General features: G+C 41.8%; 1 protein-coding gene across 1 annotated transcript; it reads right to left on the bottom strand.

Annotated features, from left to right (window-relative positions):
• Nucleotides 1-16: 16 nt before the first annotated feature.
• btbd8 (BTB domain containing 8) lies at nucleotides 17-27,417 on the bottom strand. The gene is given in 20 exon segments (XM_044361464.1): nucleotides 17-701; nucleotides 704-928; nucleotides 3,244-5,199; nucleotides 5,293-5,414; nucleotides 7,083-7,167; nucleotides 7,820-8,363; nucleotides 9,217-9,278; nucleotides 10,223-10,352; nucleotides 13,014-13,184; nucleotides 13,271-13,453; nucleotides 13,935-14,037; nucleotides 15,057-15,145; nucleotides 15,963-16,059; nucleotides 16,145-16,225; nucleotides 16,930-17,019; nucleotides 18,812-18,929; nucleotides 19,328-19,452; nucleotides 23,507-23,686; nucleotides 26,394-26,512; nucleotides 27,152-27,417. Coding segments are annotated over 19 exon segments (4,734 nt in total). The 5' UTR covers nucleotides 26,498-26,512; nucleotides 27,152-27,417; the 3' UTR covers nucleotides 17-432.
• Between the last annotated feature and the right edge of the window lie 574 nt (nucleotides 27,418-27,991).

Here is a 27,991-nt window from a genome sequence, read left to right as displayed (position 1 = left end):
TGGACAGTGACAAGTGTTCTTTTCTTCAGAAACACAAACCTTTATTTTCAATATGACATTAAATGCAAGCCAGTAGGCCAGTATTATTTTTCTTTAAGAAACTCCAGTCAACCATATTATCAGAAGACTGCCATGAGAAAGACTGTATTTTTTCATAATCTTATTCTTTTCTAGAACTTTGAAGCAACATCAATTAAACAGTCAAACATACAAAAATATCAGCATGCATAACAGTCTGTTTGTGTCAAGAAACAGACCACTGAGGGTTAATGGGGAATGCAAATCAGTTGCTGCAAAGAGTTCTGCAGTGTCCAGATAAAGACAGAGAAATAATTTCTTATAAATAATAATAAATTAAGACAAAGTTGATGTAAAGATGTTCAAAGTTCATAGAGAAGGTGTCAACTGTCCGGCAGGCTCTCCTCTGTGCAGTCAGTGATGCGTTTCCAGTTCCACGATGGTCCATTCTCCCTGTGGAGAGGCAGCGTCTTCTGGGGAGAAGCTGGTCACAGTGATGCTGGTGGAGGAGTCCTCCATGGGCGAGATGAGCTCTGCCCATCGCTTGAAGGTCTCCTTCTCTGGGGACAAGAAGGCCTGCGAGTCCAGGCAGTCACGTGACAGGGACAGTGTCTGCTTGATAAGGTACTGGGCCAGGTTGAGCTCCTCAGGCACAGGGTTTATGACGCCCAGATTGGACTCATGGAGAGGAGCTGCCTGAGCAGGCTCCAGTCCCGCTCTGCAAACTCACTACTTTTATCATTGTCCCCTATCTGCTTGTCTTCCTCTCCCTGCAGTTTAATATTCCTGTCCTTGTCCGAACAGTGCTCAAAGGTTTCTCCCACATCCATCTCGTAAATGGGAGAGAGGGCTTTGGATGGTCGGCGGTCATGTTTGCAGGTTTGATCCAATCTGTCACAACCATTGTCCCCTAAAAACAATTGACAATACTGCAAAATGACAAAATGATTCATTCCTCCACAGTTCTTTTTTCATTTCAGAGACACTACAATAAAACAGATTACTGAAATTTTACCCTTAATGCAACTGCGTCATTTCCCCACAGTGAAGTCAGGTGATGACAGCACAGTGGGGAGGAGGTGATTGATGGTCCATTATGCTCGTACAGTTTAATTTAATAACAGTAAATTAATCACTTTCAGAGTCACCAATCACTTGAAAGATGGATGTCATGGGTAGACAGTTGCCTTAAAGGTAATGCACAGAGGATGTTTTTCTGAATGCATCTCTTTATCCACCTGTTCAAACAAAGTAAGCCATGCATTGCCAGCACCAGTAAACTTTGTATTTGTCAGTAAGTACCAGTGATATGTTTTGAGGATTACGTGCAGGTCATTGAGCGAGCAGACCTAATGAACAGTACTGTCACAAAAACCTAAATGCAAGCAACAGTGATTTACTTAGTAGCACAAAAATGGCACACCACCAAGTTTCTTTTGACATTCTTTGTGTTTTTCTAGTTTTAACAATTTCAGCAAACGATGAAGTAACAAAATAATTGACATGTTTGCATGGGGATATATCCTCGGCAATGGTGCAGCAGGATTTCTTTTTCTGAATATGATCGTGAAAAAAGAGAGACATGGCAGAACCATGACAGCTGCCCTAGAAACACATCACATACTTTACAGAGGAGGCTACTGACACTACACAAAACCTACTGAACAAAAGCTTATAGACAACAAAACACAGTTTTCTTAAAAGGTGGACATCTACATATCTAGACACAAGTCTACTGGGCATGACAGAAGGCAATGGAAAAAAAAAATACAAAAAAATAACGGGTGGATGTAAGGGAATGGCAAATTAATTTTAATAGTAGCATGCATGTGTGCAGTGCAAAAAAAAACCCAAACAAACAAAAAAAAGAAAAACAAATAAAAAACTCAGGAACAGGTACATTCTCCAATAGAAATAAAGATAAACAGCCAGGAGATGCAAGGGAAAAGTTTCCCAGCACAACACACTTTTCTGAGAAGCAGTGGCAGTTTAGTGTCGTCTATTTTGTACAAACATTTTGTATTTGTCCTTTATGTCAGGTAGTCACGCTACAGAAATTTGAAAAAAATCATTACTTGCTTGTCATTTACCTGAACACAATTTTTAAAGGGGCAACATATAGCATTTCAGCATCAGCTAATCTTTCAAAATGAATTTTGACATGTTGGTACAATTACTGTAAACAAAAAGACCATCACAGAGAGGCCCAGCCCCATCTAGTGACACTACACTGTATTTGACGTTGTGTACCACAAGGTCAAGATTTGTTTGTAGCTTATGGAGCCGGACGTTTGTGTTTCTTAAAATGTCAATGGTGTAGTGAATGAAAAGCTGAACATATTTATCCTTTTCAATAAAGCAAAAGAAAATGCAACACACATGGATACAGAAAGAAGAGACTCGCTGTAGCAACATCTTCTGAGATAAGATGCAATAGTGTTTATGGGAAATGTAGTCTTAATTTTAAGAAACACAAGCCTCATCAATATCACTATCAGCAGAATGATATAGAATTATCCCAGCAATGGTGTAATTGTCAAAGTAATTATACCAACAAATCATAATCAATTTGGCAACATATGTTGATGTTCAAGTGCTATATATAGCACCTTCAACAATGTCAAATTATCTATGGCTTAAAAAGGCTGTTCCACTGCATAAAATAAATGACAAAAATAATCAAAAAATCTTATTTTTATGTACATAAAAGTGCATTGGTATAACTATGTCACAGGCCTTGTCAAAAGGCAGATTCTTTTTGACAAATACAATTCTATGATCAGTCTTCGTGAAATGTACTCTGCTTTCCCCTTTTTTTGTGTAAACTGAGTTACCAAGGCTTAAATGCTCTTCTGCCTAAAGGTAGTTCAGTTGATTAAAATGTACAGTTTAACTGTTTGATTGTTTAAAAGGATATTGATGTTGCAAATTCAAATTTACAACAGATATACATTCAATGCATGGAAATGAGAGCAAGCTTTTAGCTATGAAAATGATGACTACTGATTTAATTTGAATTTGAACTTGTATTTATAACTAGTTACTAAACTAGTATGCTGGATAATATCCTTTTTCTGAAGGAGGGATAGTTATATGCTGGACGTAGGTAAGGTCTAGGAGTCAGAGCAAAGGAGAATAAATCTTGCAGGGATAAACTGTACCTTCACTGATGGAGTTTGGGGAAAGAAGATGGGATTGGATTTGGGGTCTAGGATCATACATTACCTGCTGGAGATTGTGCAGCATGTACAGGAGAGTCCCCTGTCAGCTGAGGCTCATTTAAGTCTAGATGTAAATCAGCTTTCTTGCTTTCTGGGGGATGGGTGTGATTTTTTCGCAGCCCTCCATTGCTGTATTGTTCAGTGTGTCGCAGATCCAGGTGACATGGCCGTTCCTGCGGAGGGATGTCTCTCATGTCAGCGTCTGGGAGAGGGCCGCTGGACTTCACTCCATCCACCTGGATGTGATTACTCTCCTCCTGCACAGGCTCCTGAATCTCTGTAAGGAATACAGAGGATTTTTCTTCCTGTTCCTCGTTGTGTTTTTTGTGCTTCATACCTGCGTTTTCAATATGAGAGGGCAGGTGATTCCTTTGGTGACTGGAAGGGGCACAATTAGACTGAGGAGCTGTAGAATCAGACTCAAAAACATCACAGGGGGTCACAGCGTCATCGGCCTGTTGAGGTGGAGTCTGGATGCCGCCCTCTTCTGAGCCCAACTCCTCACACTCATCAACAGAGAGCAACACTGACCTCCGGAAGTTAGAGGTCGACTGGTAGTCGGGCTGCTCGTTATCCTGGTCCGCACCATCGTCATCGAAAGCTAGGTTGACGATCCCCTGAAAGTGTGGTGAGGGATCAGTGGGTGGCAGTGGGTCCTGACCCGGGACCACTTCAACTTCTGACTTTTCATCTTCTGTCTCCTCTTCATCGTCGTCTTCCTCTTCCTCCTCAGAGGAGAAGAGCTGGTGGTCGGGGACGCTCTTTACAGTCACAGTGGCCTCGATTTCTGAGTGCTCCTCCTCTAAAGTAACCTCATCTCTTTGCAACCACGAACGGGGACGTTGTCTTACTCCCTCCTCCTCACTGGTGGTCTCTGCCTCTCGCCCACGCAGCCGCACCTCCACTCTCAACCCGGCCCCGCCTTCGTACATCTTTAACTCCTCTGGAGTGCTTGTATCACTACTACTGCGACCCAAGAAGTCATGACAGCGCATGGTGCCGCATTTGGACACACCTCTGTCGTTGGAGCAGTCGTCATCTTGTGATCCTCCGGCGTCGTAGTCCTCTGAGCGGGGCTTGATGTCGTCAGAGGACGTGGTGTGCGTGCTGCCAGTCTCAGACTCTGGGCTGACCTGATGGTGGATGCCACTCCAGGAGTCCTCCAAAGGAGTATCAGTGCTTCCTATGCTGCAAGGGGTGTCTATGGGGCGTTCAGTATCCTTCGGTGAATTCGGGGACCTGACCTCGTGAACTTGCCCTCCACTGATGTGAGCAGGGATGACACCGCTTGGAGACTGCTTCCCTTTATTCCCTTCAGACTGTTTGCAAGCGTCTGCATTAACAAATCTGACATGGGGGATGTCCTTGGCTGTTGGTGTAACACTGGTCTCATCTTCCGCTTCATCAGTGTTTCCTGACTGTATTTCAGTTTTCTGAAGACTCTGCTTAGGGCTTGATTCTACTGAGAGGCTAAGTGAATCCCCTCCGTCGTGGCTTGGTGGCTGTGTACTGTGTGCTGCAGGCTGGTCAGAGGGCGCTAACTCTGTACTAGCTTTGTGCTCTGCAACATCACCAGTGTTTTCAGTTGGAGCGAGTTCAGTTTTACCAGTCGCTGCCTCTTTTCCTTTAGCTCCTGCCTTCTTGGAGGCTGTGGCAGCTGAGGTTTTGGAAGTTCCTACAGATTTTGGTGAAGCTTTCTCCGTAGACAATTCAGTAGTACTTTTCGGCTTTGGTCCCGACTTGGCAGATATTACAGAAGACTGCTTGGAGAGGGCTGAAGAGGCTTTTGCTGGTTTAGTACTTGATTTAGCTGAGGCTCCAGTTGCTGAAGTGGGTTTTGTGATCTTCTTCTTAGGAGCTTCACTGGCTGCTTTGTCTGGTGCTGAGGATTTCGACCCATCTTTGCTGTCGTCTTTCTTGGGGGAAGCAGGCTTTTTCATGGAGGATCCATGCTTGGAGACTAAATCAGAAAAAAAAACAATGTGAGCAGGACATAAATACTTCGCCAGTGTAGGAACATACATTTGAATTAAGCAGACTTTGAACATCTTACCATGGCTGTCTGGTGTACCTCTTCCCTTAGTGTCTGCTCTTGCTGCTGTTGCTGCAGTTGATGCTTTCTCTGCTGCACTCTTGACTTTGCCACTTTCTCTCACACTTGACTTATTGGTAGGACTGTGATAACAAAAAGGCAAAACCATAAAACAAAATGACCACAGATGTTTTACCACAACATCCTCTTCAATTAATACCTCTGACTAACATCATCATAAAAATATTTATGAGCTGAGATGCAGGGAAAGTAAATCATGAATTCATATTTAACACCAGCGGGGGGCAGCAAAGTTTTTTTCTCCCATTTTGTCAAGGGCAAGCCTCTGAGACATGAGCTGATTATCAATGCAAAGAATTTCAAGTTGATACTTGTGACCTTGTGAAGGATGTTCTGCCCAGGTTTTTAACAAACTCTAACAGAAAGTACATTTTTACAGTCTGAGATTCACTGTGTGCCAAAGGTTGATGGAATTTGAAATCTCTTCATTGGTTTACATCCCAGAATAAGTTTACCCAGTGCAGGTTTACAGAGTTGACCTTAGATGGACATCATCGTTAATAATATTACAGACCACGTTTAAAAAGTACATAATGTACAAATGATTGGTCTCATCACCTACATTGATGCAATTTTAGTTTAGCAGGGAGTTCAGTGTTAACTACTGAAGAAAAGAAAATTATCCTCCAGAAGACTGGAGTACATCCAGAAAAATAAAATTTGGATACTGCATGGATGAACTGTTAACGTTGCCATCTTTTTCTTTGCAAAAGATGTCAATCTGGTATGCAATAAGGCTCATATATAATATGTTTTATTAGGCTATCAACTATATATTGGCTACATGGAAGCTTTCCATGGGATTATTCAATATTAATGTGCTCCAAGAACAGATGGAGTTTGGATGATGCTGATTGTGAAACGGATATTTTTAACATCTTTGAAGGACAGATAAGAGGCTTGTCAGAAAATGCTCCACAGCTGCTTTCATCCCCCTGACAGCTACATGGGGTCCAAAAAACAACCAGGTGATACTGTGCTGCAACATCTGCCTCGTTTTTCCTACACTCACATTAATGAACGTGTAAAGATGTGTATATTTGTTCTCTAATGATGTTGGGTATATTGGCATTCAGCTTATATTGCAACTTGGCCTTCATGTTGAAAATGTAGTGAGGATGCTACTGAGATTCAAACTTGTTCAGACTAAATTCAAGTTCAACCTGCAGCTGTATGGAATGGCGTGTTGTAAAAACAGTTGTTAGAATGCTTTACTAATGTTTTTACGATTTTCAATATTTGTAAATGTTGTATTTCATCAGTTTCTCATGATGACAGAAATTTCTGGATTCTTATAATCACTTTTTGGGTTTCTCAATCACTGCTGTCCCTCACTTGTCAATATAGCACTGATACAGCATAACAGCATATAAAGTTGGCAGAGTCTAGTCAGAGTCTGAGTAGTGAGCAGAGCTGAGTTCATTTGGCTCAGAAATGAGAATAAAACATCTCAAATGGGTTATTTATTTTCTGAAGGTTGTTAATCCGCAGCTTTAAAGTGATTTTCCTAGATTTTGGTTCGCACACAGACAATTATGAACAACCGAAATGCTTTCTGGAGGCACTCGTGAACTCTATTGCTGCATATACTGTACTTGATGACTTGATGAGGGGAAACTGACAAGGATATGAATTAGGGCTGTTAGACGTTATGCCTAGTATTTCATTGAAAACACAAGCACAGATGAGAGCATACTGACGAGCACTGTGAGTGCGAGAGTAAAGCTCACCTGCTGGTCTTTGTTGAATCGGATTTCGGAGGTTTTGTCAGTGGGGATTTGTTTGCTGCCTTAGCCTGGTGTTTGGGCTTTGCTCCTAAAACACAGAACATAAACCACATGCGCTGTTGCAAATAGTTTGTCAGGGCGTACAGTTTTGAGAACAATCAACCAAAAGGGTAGCAGGGATACATGGGGTCGGTGAACGTGCTACGCTGGTAGTGCATGAACTCACATCACAGACATTTAGCCAGTCACTTTTAGGGTGGGGTTCAGAGACACAGGCTACCCTCTTGCTCTGTTCCTATATCTTTTGTACCAGCAGGACAGACAGCTGAGGCCCACTTTAGCAGTGAACATGGGTATCAGTCGGGATTACCCCACCTCCCTAAAACCATTTTTGCCACAAAGGCTCAAAGCGATCAGTCACACCCCCCTGTGTGACAGCTGTACAGGGCTTTGACCTATGCTGTTCGGCTGTTCACTGATACCAGCAGGCTGCCAAGGACAGCCTCATTCGCTTTGTTTTCCCAATAAATCAACATTCATACATGACACTACCCAAAAATCCCTCTTGGCCATAGCACAACATTCATCATACTAATTGGTCCGCAGGTCCTTTCATATCTCCGCTACAGTATTATGCCTGAAGCTGACTGGCAACACTTCACTTTAGCTACAGTGATGTCCTGCATTGTAATTGTCAGTCAAAATGATTAAATATTAAGAAGTCAATAAAAAGTGTAAACCTGGGATGGAGTGGGTGTCGTTGCGAGGGCTGCTGGCACCGTTCTCTGGCGAGGCGCTGCCTGATGTGGATGAAGCGCTGGGATGAGCTTGGGTGGTGCCAGCAGTACTGTCAGCCTTTCCTGCTGAGCTCTTCTGAGCCTTCATTACTGCTGTCTGGCTTGTAGATGTGCAGCTTGGGGGAGAGGTTTTAGGCCTCGCACCTGGGTTTGGCTTCTTGTCTTGCTCTTTAGCCCCATGAGAGCTTCTGAGGCCATTGGCACTGGCTGCATCCCGCCTGGCCCCTGCAGCTCCTGTGCCGTTGACAACTGGTGCGCCAGACGATGCTGTTTTTCCTTTTGCTCCTATACTCCGGTCTCCTGGTTTCTTTACATTCTTTGCCTTGGATGTGTGACCATCCCCTGGTTTGTTAGCTGTCCCCAGTCCATCAGACTTCATGGCTGATGCAGTGCTACGGGAGGAAGAACTAGTGTAGTCGGACACCCTCTGGGTCCTGTGCACAGGAGGACTCTCAGGTGCAGATGAAGGGCATTTCACAGCCCTCTGCTGCAAGAAAAAAATCAAACATATTACTCATGTAACTGTAAGACTGGATTAATCAGCAAATAACCAGAGGGCAGTCATACGAAACTGAGTAATATTAGGACAGATGAGTACGAGACACTGGAGCATACTTACCGTGTGTAACATCAACTTAAAGGTCTGCAGTCTGTTAAGAACTCCATAGTCTGTTCTTATCAGCCAATCAAAATCCCACTACTGTAGCTCCTGCTGATTATTTTCTTTTTTGTTTATTTCTTTTTTGTTTAGCAGATGTTAATGGGATGAAGCCCATTGGTGCTTCTTTCTTGCTCTACTTTATGTATCAATTTGTGAACTTTTGCAAGTTAACTTAACAAATCAGTAATTCCTTATTGTCTTTTAGTGTTGGTATAACAATTACCTTATCTGTAAACTGCTTCTTGAAAGTTCAGAGAATTAGTACTGAGTGCCTAGAAAGTGACTGCTCTGACTGCATAAAACCATTTCCTGCAATCTGTAGAAGCTTCACTGCTCTAAACCACTCCTGCCTGGATCCCCTCAGCCAAGCTTATCTTAGCTATACATCTGTTTAGAGAGGCCCTGCTGTTCATGTCATACTATATCTCTTTGCTATGAGGGTGGGGCATTTATGACATATGGCCTCCGATGGCCAGCGACTATAATCACTGCCAGGGATTACACAAACTTACATGGATTGCTCTGAGCTAAAAAAGGCTCATATGATCACATCATCAGCCAAGTTAAAGTCACAGATCTGATTAACAAGTAAAACTTCAATGATTTCTTGTTTCTGAAACAGAAATAAAACTTATAATAGAAGAACAAATGTTAATGCACTGTTGAATAGTAAAATTACCTGTGAGCTAGTGAATACAGGCTTTTTACCAAGTCTTCGACTGTCCCCTTTATCAATAGCATCTGTCAAAACAGGATAAAAGGAAGGCAAAAACCATCAGTTAACCAGTTGGTATTTCCTGCAAAAGAGAATATTCAAATACAGGCATAACACAGATGAAAAGGGTTGCACTGATGTCTTTCAGGAGGCTGCCTAGGTCCTTCATTATGTTAGCGAGAGCAGCCATTCTCTTCATTCACAAATTCCCATTTCCACACCCAGTGTTGACGCTTTGACCAAGAGGAAACAAACATTAAATCAATGGATCGATCAGTTGGCCACGTCTGGTGAACAAAGCGAAGCTGTTTCTTTATTTCATATACAAACAATTTCAAAATCTAAAGATTTATCTTATTTAATAAAAAAAACAAGCATTGTGAAATTTCTGCCTTTATAATGTTTGCATCTGAGACCCGGAATCCAATTACACTGGCAAGAAATATACCAGTAATAGGCACACGCTGATACCAGTCAAATAAATTATTCATGCAGTGCATTTCAACACAACTAGCTCAACAGTGAAGAAGCAGCGTATTATTTGTATTTGTGGATGTGTCTAATCATGTGCAGACTCACAAAGACAGAATTTCAGCCTTTCACTCCCACCCTTTAAAAACAAGCATGGCGCGTCTGCTGCATTTACCATGTTAGCATACACTCATCTATCCAACACAGTTTAAGAGGTACCTCAGAAATGAAGCAGAAGCACTGGCCAAACAATAAATGTGGTAGCTGTGTAGAAAGAAGCCATTAAATGTTAAATCAGCAAGCACCATATTTTCCTAGGGCTTTGGTTCATCTCTAATGATGCAGAGCCACTGCTTCAGCACTAGGCTGGGTTAGAGGGAGAAAAAAAAACACACACACACACACACACATCCACACACACACACACCGCAGCATGAATATCCTGTGTATGACTGGAAAAAGAGAGCTCAGAGATACAGCTGCCAGATTATTTCCTTACCTGCCAGTATCCTCTCTCTGTGTTTGGACGACAGGGTCTCCCATCCCTGCGTGTGGCGGACCGCGTAAAAGGTCTGAAGCAGGAAGGTCCACAGCCGCCCGCGTAGCGTACAAATCTCTAGCCTGAACGGCTGGCGGTAACACAGAGGAGAGAGAGTGAGGGAGAGGAGAAGAATGGAAAGGGGTGCGCTACGGCACAAGCGAATCAGCAGCTGCTTGAAGAACCTTTCACCATGGCAACAAAAACCCCTCCCTCCCCTGACTCTGCCCCTCCCTCCCCCTCTGTCTCTGTAGCAGAATCCACTTGAGCTCCCTTGAGCAAAAGCAGTGATGTCACCGGCTGATGCCCATACTCCTGTTTCCACGCCTGATTATAAAAACAGGGCTGGAAGGTAGGGAGGAGCTACCTCTACCTCCTCCTCTGCACTAACCACACACACCCTTTCACCAGCAGATACACAGGCAGATTAGTGAAGCCTAATCCATTCTGCCATACTGTACGGTATTTACTGGGGTTATGCGCTTTAACTTGTGCAGCCAGGTCACTTTCCCCTGCAAGTCATCTCACGAGCTTAACCTGCGTCCTCTGACAATAGACTTTATTATTCTGTGTTCTTTTATTGACTGATTACACATAAAATTATTTTTACCAATCCTTAACATAGCTGACAGTGTATTTAAGATTTTAATGGTACAATTTTACAACATGTTGGACCACCACAAACCAAAATTTCAATACTTGTTGATGCATCGACTCAGAATCACAGTTAACTCAGTTTATATTTAGAAATGACAAGGCTGTACTTTTGTTATGGTCAACAATTCCTATGTGACGACAAAAACTAAGAGTGTGTCTCTCAATACTTTTCCCCAACCTGGACTTGGCGCTGAGACCAACAACAGGCCATGAATATATACTTTCACTTTTTTGAAAAGGCTAAATTATTTCCTAAAACAGCAGGTCACTGTAGTTTTAGCAGAAGTTGCGCCAACAGGAGTAAATAGTGCATTTGTTAGGCACTATTTTCACAGGTGGATTTGGTGTGTTAGTGAGTATTTACAACAGCAGGACAGTGTACATGTACAAACTACTGTGCTCATGTTCATCATGATGAATTTCTGTGTCACCCAGTGCAACTGTGTGGCTCACTGTGTTTTTTTATGATAAGAAAAATATAGAAAATCACCAAACTTATCCTTTAAGATGATATTTGAAGTAAAAAAAATAGAGTTGAAGGAATTGTGCATTCTGGCGCTGTGATCTGACATTTAAAAGTTAACTTGTTATAATTAAAGGTCAATGTTTTTTGTTCTGAACAATTATGATGCTCTTGTTACTCACTGGCCACAGGGTGGCTGCATCTTTTCTATTATATTATGTCGTGTTGTTAAATTTAGAGAAGTGCAGGAGGCAATTTAATATACAGGAGATGAGTTTTATATAGTGAGGTTTACACTAATATTGTTTTTTAAACCAACACTAATATCCTAAATCTTTACATTTGTATCTACTGATAACAGTAGATACAAATGCATTTTTTTCTATCTGAATATAAAATAATACTCTTTATTTTGTTTCTTATGTGACAGTTGTACTAAGTTCAAGTCAGCATGGTTAACAGTGTGGCCAATGAGGTGAAACTGTAGGGTTTTTTTCTCTTTGCTCAACTCAACAACTCACAGAAAACATTTAATAGCTGAGAGTCACCCTTAATATCTATTGAAGGATTATAGCTATGCTACAGTCACTCAATAGTCATTTCAGAAACCTTTGTTCACCCTTTCATACCAAAGCTGAGCGGCATCAGACCTGCACCACACCCTGGTTAGGAGCAGGGTTGCAAAGCCAAATTGGACAACCCATGCTAACCCATTCAGATAAACCCTAAACACAAGTGACCCCAAAGGTCCTCGTTTGGTCTGGAAAGCCAAGTAAATGTGGAGTTTGCTCTTCCAAAGCTGTATACTAACCTGCATCCAGAATGAAGTAAAGCACATGAAGACATAAAATGGTTGTTAGTAAAGATTGTCAGGTAACTAGTTTCAAGAAAGAGGCAATCTGACAGAGAGCAAACATTTCAAACACAAGACAAATGAATGAAGGGTTGTGAACTCAAGTCAAAAGCATTATTCTGGTCTCTGACAGCTGGTCAGACTGTGCTGTACTGTGTTTGGAAGTTTTGTTTCTCTTCTCCAGACAAATAAAGCTTCCTAAATAAAACTCACAATGCTCACACATAAATACCTGCATATGAGCATTAATCAAAAATGAACAGGGCTTTATCTGTCATAAATAGCAACAGGCAGACAGAAAACAAAATCATAACTCAAGGTTCACTTACTAGTTTTTTTGTAGCTTTCAACTGCATCTCACATTCTTCCTCAATGGATGGAGTTAGATAGTTAGACGTTAGGAGTTAGTTTCTCAGGGAATCACACCACTGATTAAAATTAGAGTTTTTAAATGATGTTTTATACTCCAAACTCCATCCACTGAGAAGGACCATGAGATAAGTCCGAAAGAAGCTAGTAAGTGGACCATAAGTGATTTTTTTTTTTTGTAAAACTACATCTTGCTGAGAAGCGGACAAATCCCCATGTGTTCAGGTAGTCTTGGTGCATTAGTTTGGTCTGCAGCTGCTCTCTGAATGGACTGAACTAAATGAGCAAGTTTAATTTTAACCGCATTACACATATTAGTGAGTGTGAACACAACCTAATGGTCACAGAATAAGTTCTATTCTTGAAGAGAGCGACAAAAGGGTGAGTAAAAAGAATCTGCTTCATTTCACCTCCTCTTGTTTTTGCCCTCCCTGCTCCAGAGGAAAGTCGTCCTCCACGTCATCTCCACACAGATAGTGCACAGCAGCGAAGAGTTCACAGCAGTTGTCCACAGTCACACCTTCTCTGACAGCTGAACACAGCTTCTTCAACAAGGTCGGCTCTCGGGTAAACTCTTCCCTCTGTAATGACCCGACCAACACTAAGAAAACAACCTTTCCAAACATCCTCACAGTAAAAAGGAGAGTGATCTACCTCTCTGCCTTACCCTGCGAAGGTCGTGGAAGGCTTGAGTTAGGACGACTCTGGGGAGGTTTTGGACAATGACATTGAGGCTCTCCTCTTGCAGCTCTGTTGCCAGACTCCTCACCTGTTGAGCCCATTTGACTTCTGGGAGACTGCCAATCAACTGCTCAGTACCACAGAGCATGGTTACTGCGTTCTGCACAGTCTGAATGAAAACATTTATCAGCTAAACAAACTCTCTCGCTGAGAACACAAAATCAAATCAGATGAACACAATCCTACACAGAATCTCACTGGTATTCTTGCCAGGGACCTACTGATCAGTAGAGGGATTCCCTGATTGTGTAATGATTCTTGGCCAGCACCTGAATCTCAGTACTTGCCAAACATGAACAATGGTGCATTTGTCTTGCTCTACTCATAGAACGAACACCACATCTTTTGTAATGATGCAAGACATATTCGGCTATCAATAACAAGCCTGGATCACTCCCCATCTGTCTACAGCGACATCATATTCCTAAATTAGCTTGCCTTTAATAACTGAGAATTTAATAAAGGTCATCTTAGATTAGATCACATTCAAATTTCCTTCCTGTGGAAAAACACTGGAGAATGATTAGATGATATTTAGTGCAATTACATGAATACGGCATAGTTGATGACTCTAGGAAGGAGGAACTCACCATGGTTTCAGTTACAGCTGCTAGACAGGCTCTGTGTAGCTCAGGGGGCAAGAGGGAAAAGTTTCTCTCACACCAGGTCTTCACAAAATGTTCAGCAACCCACCTGAAAATACACGTGTTGTTTAGTCACTGTACTAGATTACTTGCTTTTGTGGGGTTTTTTTTTTTAAACAGGGTAGTTTGGATTCTGAGCAATTTCACAATATTTCCCCCAGTCAGAGTCAGATGAACCCATGAATGCTTTTTCTACATCTCTGCACAGAAACCCTGAGGCTCTGAGCGGCGGCTGGCAGAGCTTTGCTTGAGGGAACAGCAGAATGAGTGAGGATGAGAAGGTCAATAACGCACTGCTGCACAGAGCAGCGCAGCTCGGTTCCTCGTCATACTCGCGTGACTCATCAGACTCAGCAGAGACAACACGGCAAGGCCACGTCCCTCCCCACCCCCCACACATACCACTTCAAATCAGAACCAGCTCACAGTCTCGCTCAACACATCCTATCCCCCTGACCTACATTCACACACTTCTTGCCTGCTCACTGCAGTGTGCGACACAGCGGTTAGCATGCAGTAGTATCAGCTAAAGGAAGTCTCAAAGTGAAAAATTAAGTTACGGGCACACTAATGAGTGAGTGCAAAAGCAAACTTCTCTGAGCTTGATGCAGCAGTGTCTATAAAATACAACACTGACAAACAGCATTGTTTAAATTCAACACATAAATTTAGCTTTTACAATTTAAAAAAAATAAAATTAACAGGAATGTAAACACACTTTGCCTGAAATTGCATGTGTGTTCTTTACATTTATACAGTAATCTGCCATGGTCACTTATACAGAATTATGCAGCTGGATGCTGGTAACCTAGCAACAAGATGCTGATGTAACTTGCCATGGCAGGAACGGCGACAGGTCTGCATTGTGTGACATGACCTCAAAACGAGCATTTTCCCCAATTTTGGTGCACTTTTCCAAATAACACATTTAAATTTATTGTCAAGCTTGAGAAAAATAAAGGGACTCTGAAATAAAATGTAATTGCTTTTCCAAATGTTTATGCATACACTGTATTACAAACATTTCCAAAAAATCTAAAATGCGGAACAATTACTCCTGACACTCACCTCTTACACAGCATGTGGAGGTTTTGAAGGCCTAAGGCGTGTGTGAGGGACAGGCACTCCAGAACCGTCCTCTGAACCCCATCCATTGGCTGCAAACACAGTTATTTTAGACAGTGATGCTCTAATGGCTCTGTGACATACAGTAGAAACAGGCATATAGTAACATGGGAAGTAAACAGAGAGCTGTTACAGAATTATTGACACTGAGCATGCAGGCACTGAACAAAGTGCAAAGCAAAAGGAATAACAGGGATTTGTTCTTGGTGTTGACAGCTGTAATCTCAGATACTCCACATACTGCTACATGTCTTGCACTGAGAGCACTATGCTGAAAATCCTAATTATGATTTGGAATTAATAACATTTAAAATGGTACAATATTGACACTTTATATTTAGAGTGCATGCCATGTATATCGACTGAACACTCTATTGACAGGTGACGCATCAGCCTTCATTTCAAGCATACTTTAACTGGTTTCTGGCTTCACAAACTCAGTTGCAACTACAAGCAACAGACATTTCAGTGCCCAACACACCTGCAAATATGATGCAACTGCATTTTTACATAGGTGTTAAAGCTTTTTAATTTGTTTACATGCCATGGTGGCACACTGTTATTATCAAGTTTTATTTTATTTATGCTTGGGTTAAGGCAGGCACACTGTTTGACGTGAATCAATTTTCTTGAAATTTTGTTTCCAAATCTGGAAGAATAATGCTGATAATATATGTGCATCCTGAAATTATGTTCATATTTATCATAATCCTAAATTCAACATATATATTCTGAAGAATCAAAATGCTGCACATCTTAAATTTGGCAGGTTGCTCTTAATGTCATACACACAAGATTATGAAACCCATCCTTTAAGGCATTCATTTGTTTCTCTTCAGTATAGCTGACCTTGGGAAAGAAGCGGCAGTAGTCTCGAGTCAGAACCATCTGCACTACATCTTTCAGGCCCTCCAAACCCAACATGTCTGCTGCCAGCACCACCTGACTAAAGGACAGAAGACACCAAATACAGGTCAGCTTGTTTTCTGGGCTTGTGTTCTAATTTTGGACAGTCTGTTCACATATAGTACCTGGCGCTGGCTCCGGAGGGCAGATCTACAATTGCCCCGTACATGAACTGGAGCAGGATCTCCATCTCTTCTGGCCCTAAGCTGAAAAGATTGACATTAAAAACTGTTAACCACAGCCTGATATTCCCTATGTGAATTCAGGCACACAGTAGATGTATTTTTTCTGTCAATAATACTGCATATCTTTCCATAAACACAACTAAGAATGCTGTAAACAAAATCCACATATCATGCAGCACTCGGTCCACGTGACTGCAGCCCGAGGGCCACTTCACAGGTTTCCCCCGCACGTCAGCCCAGCCGCTCTCTATTCTGACAGGCGTGTCTTCCCCCGTTACCCTCAGATCAGTAATGGTGAGGCGAGTGACATGTCTTTCCCCGGAGGAAAAAATGGGCTTCATTTGCCTCTGCCGCTCTGAAAGGAGACTGCGGGTGGTAGTGGGGGAGTTGGGTGGTGGTGGGGGGGGGGCTTTTCAGTAGGCAGGCAGTGGATGAGAAGACATTTGTGTGCCTCACAGAGGAGGCAGTGCAACCTTAGTTGATAGAAATCTGAGCAAGCCACTGCCAGTGTGTGTGTGTCTGGGTATGTGGAGTTAAAACATGGCATTGTGAGTGAAACCCCATACTGTACAGAGCCAGCTCTGTTGCAGGGCATGAATTATTAATGCGGTGTATATGTAGAAATTCAGCTGATTGTTCGAGAACGAAGTGTAGAATTGTTAGACCAGGACTGGAGGTGTATTATTGATCCCTGTGTCCTGCTGATGCTGATGTACCAGTCTTACCCTTGCAGAGTGATGCACTGTCTGGAGCTCTCCATCCAACTCCCGCTCAGCATGGCTCGGAAGTACTGAGACCGCGCACACAGAATTGCCCTAGAAACCCAATAAAGCAGGCAGTTGCATGTCAGATCCACCCACCATTTTAATATTTCACATGTCATCCGGCAGGCCTGTGTGTACTTAAGTGGCTTTGAAGTGACAAGAAAGAGAACTAAAAAAATTCTATTGTGTGTTGTGTGGTCTCTGGAGACTGTTTATTCTCTCTGACGTTTCTAGACTGTACTGTCATTGAAAGGGAAATATACAGCCAATGAGGCGTTTACAGCACATAATTAGCTACATTAAAAGGATAAGACTGGTGATTTTTATTATTTATCTTATTGTCAACAAAACCAGCAATGAAATGATCCTTCTATCAAGTATTATCTATGTATCCAAACCCTGATATATCTCATTGCTCTGTGCCATGGAGCTCCATTATTGTCTAAAAACTATTAAAATAACATTAATGAGCGTTGCAGTGGGTGACATGTCCGCTCATTACCATGAACACACACACTGAAGTTTATTATGACTCAATTGCACATACACCATCCTGCTGCTGTAAATGCTCACTACCACGCCAAATGAGCAGTGATTTGCGACAGAAAATAGTCCCTTACAAATGCACTATTTCCTCCTGTTTGTGTAATGATTGTGAAAAACTACAGTGCCCAGCTGGTTTAGCACATCAGTTATTTATAAATACAATAAAATGAATTTAAATTTACATCTTCAGTAGGAACCAACGGGCTGGTTGCCACAGAGTTAGAGAGTCAGAGAGTATTGAGAGACAGACTAACGCATTTATACTTTGGTCTTTTCATGGTGTTTATTGACAATAAAAAAGAGATAGAGTAATGCTAGCCTTATCCTTTAAAAGCATTTCAGAGCCGTCATATCATGGAAGTCAGTTCATTCTGTTGTTGCAACCTTGTGATCACGTTCTCCTCTGACCTACCTCACACTGCTAATCCTTTGTGTGACTTCACTAGGGATTGACAATATGGATAAAATCCTTTATTGCAATACATGTAATTTTAGACCACAACAGTGGTGTACACTGTGATACTGCACGGTATATTTTCAACTGAGAAATCCTTTATAGATGAATACAGGTGGCAAATTAGCCTTCAGAATGTTGACAAGCTCACTCAATATCAATATACAACAATATAATTTGGGGATAACCATCAGTGCTTTAGAAAAGCTAAATCTGAGATATATCTTGATATTGTGATAACCAAATCACAGACGATATTAAATCTTTGTCATATCATATTTATATATTGATAAGTATCATAATGATTCATTGTCCCGTTCTACTCTCCATGATGTGTAGCAGATATACCTCTTGCTTAGAAAAATTAACAACTCAAAGTAGTGAGAGGCAGTCTTTTCTACAGTAATGGGTGGGGGGGGGGGGGGTTTGGACGTGGGGCAGGAGAAGCCGTGGCTCAGCCTCTGGTAGGCAACTGCAGCAGCTAACAGTGGGCCGTCATACAGATCACTGCTGCAGAGCTACCAAAAAATAGCCCAGCTTCTTCTCTCTGACAAGCGCTCGCTGGCTGGCTGCTCCCCTGAGCACAAGCCGGGAGAAACCAGTCTCCATGGTTACCGGCTACTACTACCTCTGCATCACTGAATGACCACCCACTGCTTCTCCACACTGGCAGAGTCAGCAGCAGATGTGCGACCTCCAGTGTGTTACATCTGGTAAATGTGACTGAGATGTAGTGAAATAAACATAATCTGACCACACCTGAAGACATTTTTAAGAGATTGTGCTTTTGTATTCCAGATGTTTCTATACGGATGTCTGAGAGCAACAGTGAATAGTTCTAACCTGTGGCAGGAGAAGACCTGCTCCGCCACTTGGATGGTGATGTCACACTGCTCACCCCTCTGGTACAGATCCAGTAAGTCGGCTCCGAGGCCTGACGCCGGCTCAAGAACGACAGCGTCTGAGGAGAAGTTGATTCGGATAATGAGAAAGGACAGGAAGGAGAGGGTGATGACGAGAAAGGCTGTGTGTGTGTGTGTGTGTGTGTAAGCCATATACACTGGTATTTGTGTGTGTGAACGAGCAGAAGTAGCTCTCATTAAAACCCACTTCACTGAAAATACTGACAACATTTCTGACAAAAAGTTTTCTGAGGCACAGCTAAATCTTGAATTATCCGTAGCGCTGGCCGTGCTGCAATTAGCAGTAACGACAACAGGGATCCAAATGCGATTAGTGGAAAAGTGGATTATGGCTGAGATAACATGATGTGAAGAAAGCGGGAGGGAGGGGCATGCAGCTGAACGGTCACATAACCTAGAATAAGCCCTCCGTGGAATAGAGTGTTGATCTGTTTACCTGAGTCAGTGGAACTATGAGGGTGCGTAGGGTCGGGAGCAGACGGCGTACTTTCTGGCTCACAGCCCTCCGTGTGTGGGATTATTTCAGCTGAGCGCATGCTCTGGTCTGCTGTGTACACTCGCCTGCGGGGGAGAGATTTTAAAGGTTAATGAAAACTAGACCTTTTACACCTTTAAATTACAATCCCATTTGATGCACTGTGTGACTTCAACTACACAGAATTTTCTTTTTTTTTTTCCTTCCAAACGGCAACTTCCTATGAGGTGGCAACCTTATGAATGATTCTGCATTATAGGCAACTTTTACCTTCCCTACTTCAAAATCATGCTGTAGCATTCTGGCTAGTTCCTCCAGTTCCTCACTGTCTATACATGTGTCCGTTTTCAAATTGCTCACCCTGCTTATTCTCACAGTGACAAAAAGGTGAGCAGAGCAACCCAAACATCTTTACCCCCCCAAACAGCTTCCTCCTACTGCAAGATCCCCAAATGCTCCCAGCACAGCATGGAGATGCAACCCCTTCTGTCACCTACCAGGCAGTTGTGCCCAGTTGACTGGAATACAGAAAACTGTCAAGTATCAAAAGTTGGCGTCAAATGCATGGTCAGCTTCTTACTGAGTATTCAGACCAAAACTAAAAAATGGAAGAGGCTGCATTGGTGAGGGCTTGTTTTTTCAGGTATTGGTGAGACGTAAAGTAATATTGGAGTTATGCGAAGGTCTTGTAGAGCTGCTTGTATTAAGGCAAAGACAAACACAGATGAAACGAAAAGTTTGGTGTATTTTGTTGAAATCTTTGTAGAAAAACGTGTTTATATTCCTCAAACCAAGATATTGAAAGAGGACTAAAACTCAGGTATAATAATGGTTTCAATCTCAGCATTTTTTCATTTATATCTCATTTGCTCACAGTATTTTAAAAAATGGGCTTACAGCAATCTAATTCTAAACGGTGTCATATTTAAGAGATTATTTTATTAATGCTAAATTGTCTTTGGTTGTTATGGGGAATTCTGACATCTCTTGTGCAGTGTTGAAGCAGGGGAGAGTCTCCCAGCAGTGTCACTCTTGTTCTAGTGTTACTAATGTAATTTGCCAACGTACTGCTGTTTTCCAGCAGTGCTGTCACCATGAAGAGTAATAAAAAAAGCCTAAACCATCTACAGTAAGTGATGCCCTGTGGTTCAACATCTCATTGTTGGCGATCAAACTGTGAAAGCCAAAAACCTCTACCTCTCCTGGACAGCTGAACTCTGCAATTTTACAGTTTCCATGTGTGAAATGACCTTTAAAGGAGACCTATTATGCTCATTTCCGGCTCTATATTTTTATTTCTGGACTCCACTAGAGTAGCTTTGCAGGATTCACAGTTCAGAAAACTCCTTATTTATCTTATTCTGGCTCTTTATGCCCCTCAGTTCAGCCTCTGTCTGAAACAGGCTGTCTCAGCTACTGTCTCTTTAAGACCTCCCGATGAACCCACTCTCTTCTAATGAGTTCAACACCCAACCCTAGTATGCAAATTAACCTATAGACCGACATGCGTGACCGTTCAAAAATATTCTCAGGAGTTAACCGATTAACGGTAAACTGTTGACATCCCTACAGTCGTCACAAAAACATATGGAGATATTTGGAGCTATTTGTTCAGTGCATCAGTTAGAAATAGTGCAGGGAGGAATAGTACAAGCAGAAACAGCCACAGTGATGATGATGTCTGATGACAGATGGTCAGCACCTCCAACAGGTAAACAACTTATTTTACTTTGCCGTATTGCGTAATGGAAAAACACTCACAACGTTCCAGCTCGACTGGAGTCATGGCTCAGCATGACCAGAGCTCCAGACTAACTGTTTTCACCAGCATCCTGAAAAACAATTTTAACTGTGAATGTAAACCATCCCAAAATCAAAATCTTGTTTCTTTACTTTGTAAAGTAAGACAGAGTTTACCTGGGCCCCCCCAAATCACTAAATCTGCTGTGTCTGTGTGAACTGTGTCTTTGCAATACATTTTTATATTTATGTAGCCCTCTATGTATGCTGCCTGCTGCGGTCCTGTCTCTGCTCCTGATAACCCATGTAGCCTGGAAAGATTGTAGCATGCTGAGCGCAACAATTTTACCAGCAATCTCTCTTGTATAACTGCAGAAATAACCGTTATTGCTGCAGAGCAGCAGCAGACTGCAGCATTGCTCTGCTACATTCACATTTTAGAGAATGAAATTAATATTTTCCTCATTAATGATGTATTATTTCACCGCTCATGACCCATCCGCTATTAAACCTTCAGTGCAGAACTTTTACATATAAATGAATGTCCATTACATTCAAGCCCTTGCCAAATGTGTTCATACAATGCTGATTAAGCCTATCATGGCCAGATAAATCTCACTTTATTTCACAGTATACAGAGTTTTTAAATCTCATGTTGGGAGGGACATTCCCGTGCTGGCTGTTTGAATGCACACCCAGAAACATCCCCCAGCCAAGCAAGCTAACTTCTGGTTAGCCCTCTGCTAACTTGAACAGGGATTAAATAATTTAATCGTGCGGCTCTTCTAGTCTTTCCAAATGTTATCGGACTGAGTGGATCAAATTCTGATAGTGAAACATGTCATTTCGCGGGGGCTGTGTGACCCTTGTGGCAATTTATCCACCATTTTACAGCTGCAACAGTAGCGAGGCTACAGCGTAGCCTATAACGTCAGCACATGTCGACAGTGTTTTTGTAATTACTCTCATTGCCAGAGGGGGGATAGAGTCTCGCACCCCAGCTTTAATCAGAATGTAATTCTTTATGACCTGCGGATTAACCGTGGTGCCCGCAGATATAACTGCAGTCATGCATCACTACTGTCCACATATAAACTATGTTTGATAAGTGTTTAAGGCTTAGTTTATGACAAAAAAGACCACAACAATATATTGAAATGGTCTAAACGTATGCTTTAGCTAATATACTCACACACAGCCAGAGTAGCGCTGTGTTTTGTTTGACCAGCGCAACATATTTGTGAGGTCCTGTCAGCAAGCTGTTTGTGACTGAGAGGATAGATGGACGGTACCGCAGGAACATTTCAGGTCTCCAGCTGAGTAGCCAGCCAGTGATAGTAACTATAGTAACAACATGAGAAGACGCACTCTATTGTAGTCAGCACTGGGTTCAGTTTGTCATTTGCTAAGCAATATTTTAAAATGAATAAATAAATAAATAAATAAATTTTGTCCAGGAGGCATCAAAGGGAAGATCTCTGTTCATCCCGAGCACATGTTCTACCGACCCCGGGATGACAGGACACCAGCAGTGAACTCGCACGCTGTGTGTGGAGCGGATGACCATATAAAGAAATCCGTCACAAGCCGATGTCAGCTCGGGCTGAAAGTAGAAAAAACAGTTGGAAACTGAGCGTTCAGAGCAGTCTGAAGCCAGTTTTTGCTCACAGAGATTACGTCTACATACGTTTACCTCATTATTTGGCACTTTGGCCACGTTCAATATGGACATCCAACATTGTAACATTATATGTATGACAGAAAATAAGAAAAAGCATAATAGGTCCCCTTTCAACAAACTTTGACTCCATGGTCATGTAGCAAAAACATGAACAACTCTTTCTTCTACTCCTAATTATAAATTGCTAATGAGACAAAGATACAAAGACACAAATCAGTGGATCAAAGACTTGTGCACTCCAAGAGACCACACTGCAAAGCCTTGATGAAAAGTAGGCAAACTGCTACATTAGAAACTTACTGCAGTTCATTATAAACACTCACTCAATTTGGGAATTGTGTCTCAACACCAACATGAGAGTGTGATGTGTAATTTATTATTTAACAGCATTGCAGCATTTGCAATGCTCCTTGAAACCAACATAGTGCCGATGCAGCAGCACATCTTGCAGATTAAAGAGGAGCACTTGGCGCCCTCTGTCAGAGAGTCACTGAAACTGCAACTCTTGGAGAGAAAGATAAATGATGTCTCTTGTGGCCCTCTTCTAAAAAAGCAGATGTGGCATTAAGACTACAAATGACACTATTAAGAGGTGCTTGTATTCATAAGAGACATTAGAAGTTCTTTGTGGAGGAGCAAGAAAAAGAAACCGCATAGCTCAAGAACCAAAATATATGCTGTGACCATCAAATGACAGATAACTTGTTCCTTCTGCCTACCTGATGAAATCTTTCAGCCCAGAGAGTTCATAGTCAGGCAGATGGATGATGTTGGGGTCTTTGTGCATCTGCCCCTGCAGGACACTAGGAGCTCTGGCCAACAGTACAGCTCTGTGTGCTCGGAGTTGGCCAGAGCCAGCACATAGACACACATCAGCCTCCAACTCCTCCTGCAGCAACCTGGGAAAACACATTACGGAAAACACAACACTTTATCAGGGGGAACGTGAACAGCTTTTCTTACTGATTATAAAGAAAATACCAAAACTATGGGTGGAGACAAGGTGGCAAGAACTTCACAATCAATGTAGTAAACAAAGAACATAAACAATGAACTGAGGCTTTGTTAACATCTCAAGTGACCTCAAAGATCTATGAAATTCAAAGATTAATCTGATGGCCTATTTTCCCCACTTCAGAGTAAGACAAGCACAGTCCTGAGGCGGTCCATTTCATCTTCACCATCATTAGCTTGCGCCTCGATGACTGATATGGGTGACCCAGAAATCAGTCCGCTTAAGGCCAATTGGCTGGTATGAGTTCAAATGCTGGTGCTGTGTCCATCTCTGAAACCCTCTGAGTGCCCAAATCGTTGAGCCACGCGTGCAACAAGGAGACTCACATCACTGTTGACTCAAACCCCATGAACTGCTCAAAGAGCACGTGAGCTAGTTCACTGTGGGCCTCCAGTCATCAGAGTAATTTACTGCTACTTTGCTCTATGCCAAGTTTTCTATTCCAGATCGACTGATCCTACTATCTGAGGAAAAACTCCACCTCTGGCTACTACTTTTGTGATAAAGAGCTGGATTTTACTTTCTCCATTGCACAAAATTTCCATCGACTGTTTTGTCTCCTTTTTTCCGCAGTTAGTGAATTGTTATGGCTCTCAAGACGTGGGTCGCTTTCACAGCTGTTGTATGGTTCATTTTGTCTGGATCAAGGGGTTTTTGTGGTTGTCATCCTGCATCATCAGTGCTATGTGGAGAAATCTTATTCTGCTGTCTGACAGCAGGTTATGCTGCACTTTCATGCTTCTTCTGTACCAACTCATTTTCTCTGGTGTCACAAAGAGGTCATGAAGAAATAACTGATTATGACCAATCATACTAACAGATAGAGATAGTAATAATAATATTATAGGAAGAGATAGTTCCTATGTGGTAACTATGTTTTAAAACTGCTAGTGTGACACAAGCTCAACACATCTCTGTTTCAACTTCTTTTGACTTTATGATTGATTGGGGCAAATCCCTGCATCCCTGTGCTTTAAATACCTACAAGTTAGTTGTTTTTTGTATTTGTTGAGTGTCTGATTATTCAAGGTATTTGCATAATTCATACTAGACTTTTTTAGAATTTTCTTTTGTTAGTTATTTGTTTGGTTTATTTAGATTTGAAGAAGAATAGAGCAACACTTAAGGCTCCTAAGGGTTTATATAGGTGGTCAGGTATAGGACCAGAATGCATCTGGGATGATCTATGTTTTTTTGTCGTTTTTTTTCATCAGAGCAAGAGAGGCAGCAGGAACCATGATTTCTTCATTCTATTGCTGGCTTGCTTGCCAGAAAGTGCAAAGACTTTGTTTGGACAATGGACTTCTCAGCCTGGGTACACAACATTCCTGTGGTGCATCAGAGGTCATTTGAATTCAAGTTTGATTATAATTATGGACAAATAGCCACTGCACCATGGTTACACAATGATTTGCATAAAATATACACGGACCAGTCGCTTATACAGATTACTTACAGTTACAGACTACTTACATTTCTTATAAGATCTCTTTCTTGACAGCTCGGGGTCAGATGATGAGTTTAACAGTAGTTAAGCATTTGAAGCCCTGCTAAAATCACATATCTATTTTCATAGTTTTCACTTTCACACCACAAATAAACCACACCGGAGTCTTGGAAGAAGACTGAGACAGTTTCAGGTGGTCTTGGCTTTGTTTGGTTTCATGGTTGGTTTTGCATTTCTTTGTTTGGCTTGGCGTCAATGCTGTCTAAATATATTGGATTTTGTGATAGTAGATATGTGACTTTAGGATTACAGCTAAACTACTATTAAATCCATCTGCTAATTGTGAACGAACAAGGAAGTGATCTCCTGATCTGCACAAGCAATATACAGCCTGTTTTTATACAAGATAATTGGTAATCATGATAACACATTTGCGCATCAGCATGTGAGTGCAGGGATTCTCTGATAAATCAAAGTGAGGTATGTAAAGTGAGATTTGCGTGTCTACTTTAGCTGCTCCTCATTAAAGAGTTAAACAGGTGAAACATACAGTGACCACACACTAACTATCCCCATAACATTACAGTACAAAGTCCATATGACTGTCAGTTTACACGTCTTGGATCATTTGTCATAAGTCAATATGCACACAAAGCAGGACAGAATTTAAAGGCAACAATGTATCTATTTTTTCCACAGTTCCTCTTCTACAGAGAAAGAAACACATTTTCCCTGAATAACAGAAAAACTTCTGCTTCTTTTTACTCAGTCATAAGTGTGCTGGACATATCTCAATGTGACACCAAACCTGTAATCAATAAACCTGCCTGGCAGGTTGGGCCAGAAAATAAGTGTTAGACTTGTTTTTCTATGACTATAATCATCATGATTAAACTTGATCTACCAGCAGGTTCTTTACACTGGTAAGCCATTAGTGACTGGGTGATAGCAGACTATTCAAGTACCTTAAAGAGAGAAGCAGCAGCAGTAAGAAAAGGCCAACTGACTTTTACAAGCTCACAAAATCTGAGTTTTTCTGTGTCACAGCCTTGTACTGATTTGACTTGGGTGGAAATACATGAAGACAAGGGTCAACGTTTAACCCAGGCCTAATCAGTTGAGTGCATACTGTCATGTAACTTACCTGTTAAGGTCTGCAGACAAAGCAGATGATAAACATCTCTTTAGCTGCTCTTTGTGTTTGCGCTCTTTGGCCTGGAACTCTCTTGCAGCCTCTGTGGTGATCATGATTTATTCTCTTCTCTAAAACAAAGACAAAAAGCTCAGCCTGTAAAATTGTAAAGCAGCTCTAGAAGAACACTACCAGATAACTAATGGCTGCTGTGTGAAAACAACTGAGTTAGTCAAGTATAGTCAAGTGAAACAGGGCCTATAAGAAATGGCAAAAGGCTTAAATTGTGGCAAATATGCCAGCTGACATTGCTTTACTATCAAATATGACAGAATACAACAAGCCACATATGCTTTACTCTTTTTTAATTATAGGACGCGGATGCTAACCTCACCTAGATACCCTCAATGACTTAACATGATGTCGACTGCTGTCAAGAGTGCAATACCTTTCTTCACCACACAGACTGACTTACGTTTACCAGCCGTTTCAACCCAGAGGGGCGCTGTTTTTCTCATTTTAGGAGAATCAATGAAAAATTTAAGAAACGTAGAGCAACTGCTGTGCGACCAAGACTATGATTAAACATATTACCATCCTTATTATTAAAGAGCCTATACGAACTTCGGTAGTGGCGGAAGACTCCCTTAGCTTCCAGGAGAAAACACAACTGATAACATCACCAAAAACAACCAGCTTCTTTCCATTTGAAGAAGAAGTTTCATTTATTCATAATTAACCCTCATCCAAAATAAAACACACTCACATACCTTCGCAGACACATATATTTGGTCTCGCTTTGCCCGGCACTGTGTTTGCTGTGAGCTCAATATTACAAACACTCTCATTTTCCTCTCTCGGCTAGCATGCTAGCGCTAGCTTTACACATGAGCCACCGCTACGAGTTACTTATGTTCTTGAACCTTAAACCCTGAATGCCTGGTGACAAAATACAGAGTTGAAGGAATAAACTGCAGTCTGTCAGTATGAGGTGCGGCGAAAAGCAGAAGTAGTAGCTTCGTAAACGGGCTGACACACTGACCGATGTTGTTGACATCACCGCTGCACGCTGGTCGCCACCCACTAAGACACGGTCTGCAAAAAGGAGAAGGAGCGGACAACTCGTCACAGCCGGAAAGCTGCTGCACACGCGCAGTGCAAGTAAGAAGTGAGTCGTGCCCTCAAATGATGCCTTCATGTGCTCGAAACTGTAAAGAAAACAGTTAATACAAACGCATTTGGTTTGGTCGGTGACAATGGAAAGGTTATATGACATAAGCGTCCTCTGGTGGTGCTCTCCCCACCTCAGAAAGGAATGACTCAGAATATCAACTAGGCTGCATTGAGATATCAGGGTAGCAATGCCATTTATATCTGAAACTATGTATATTATTTGTTTTGCAGTTAATCAGACTAAACTTGGTTCTTTTTTGTTTCTGTATTGTTTTAAATGTTCCCCCAAAAACCTTGTCTTCAGCTATTATGCTGGAAAAGATTTGCCATTGGTCATCCTGGATAATCTGTATCACAACGCTCACTGTAAACTGGCTTCCTTACTCATCGATCCAGCTATGAGAGCAAGCACATAAGAGGTGGAGATTTTAATTTGT

Source organism: Thunnus albacares, chromosome 9 (genome assembly GCF_914725855.1).
Source record: "Thunnus albacares chromosome 9, fThuAlb1.1, whole genome shotgun sequence".
NCBI classification, from domain to species: Eukaryota; Metazoa; Chordata; class Actinopteri; order Scombriformes; family Scombridae; genus Thunnus; species Thunnus albacares.
The sequence above is the reverse complement of the archived record's forward strand: the minus strand, read 5'-3'. Positions and strand labels throughout refer to the sequence as shown.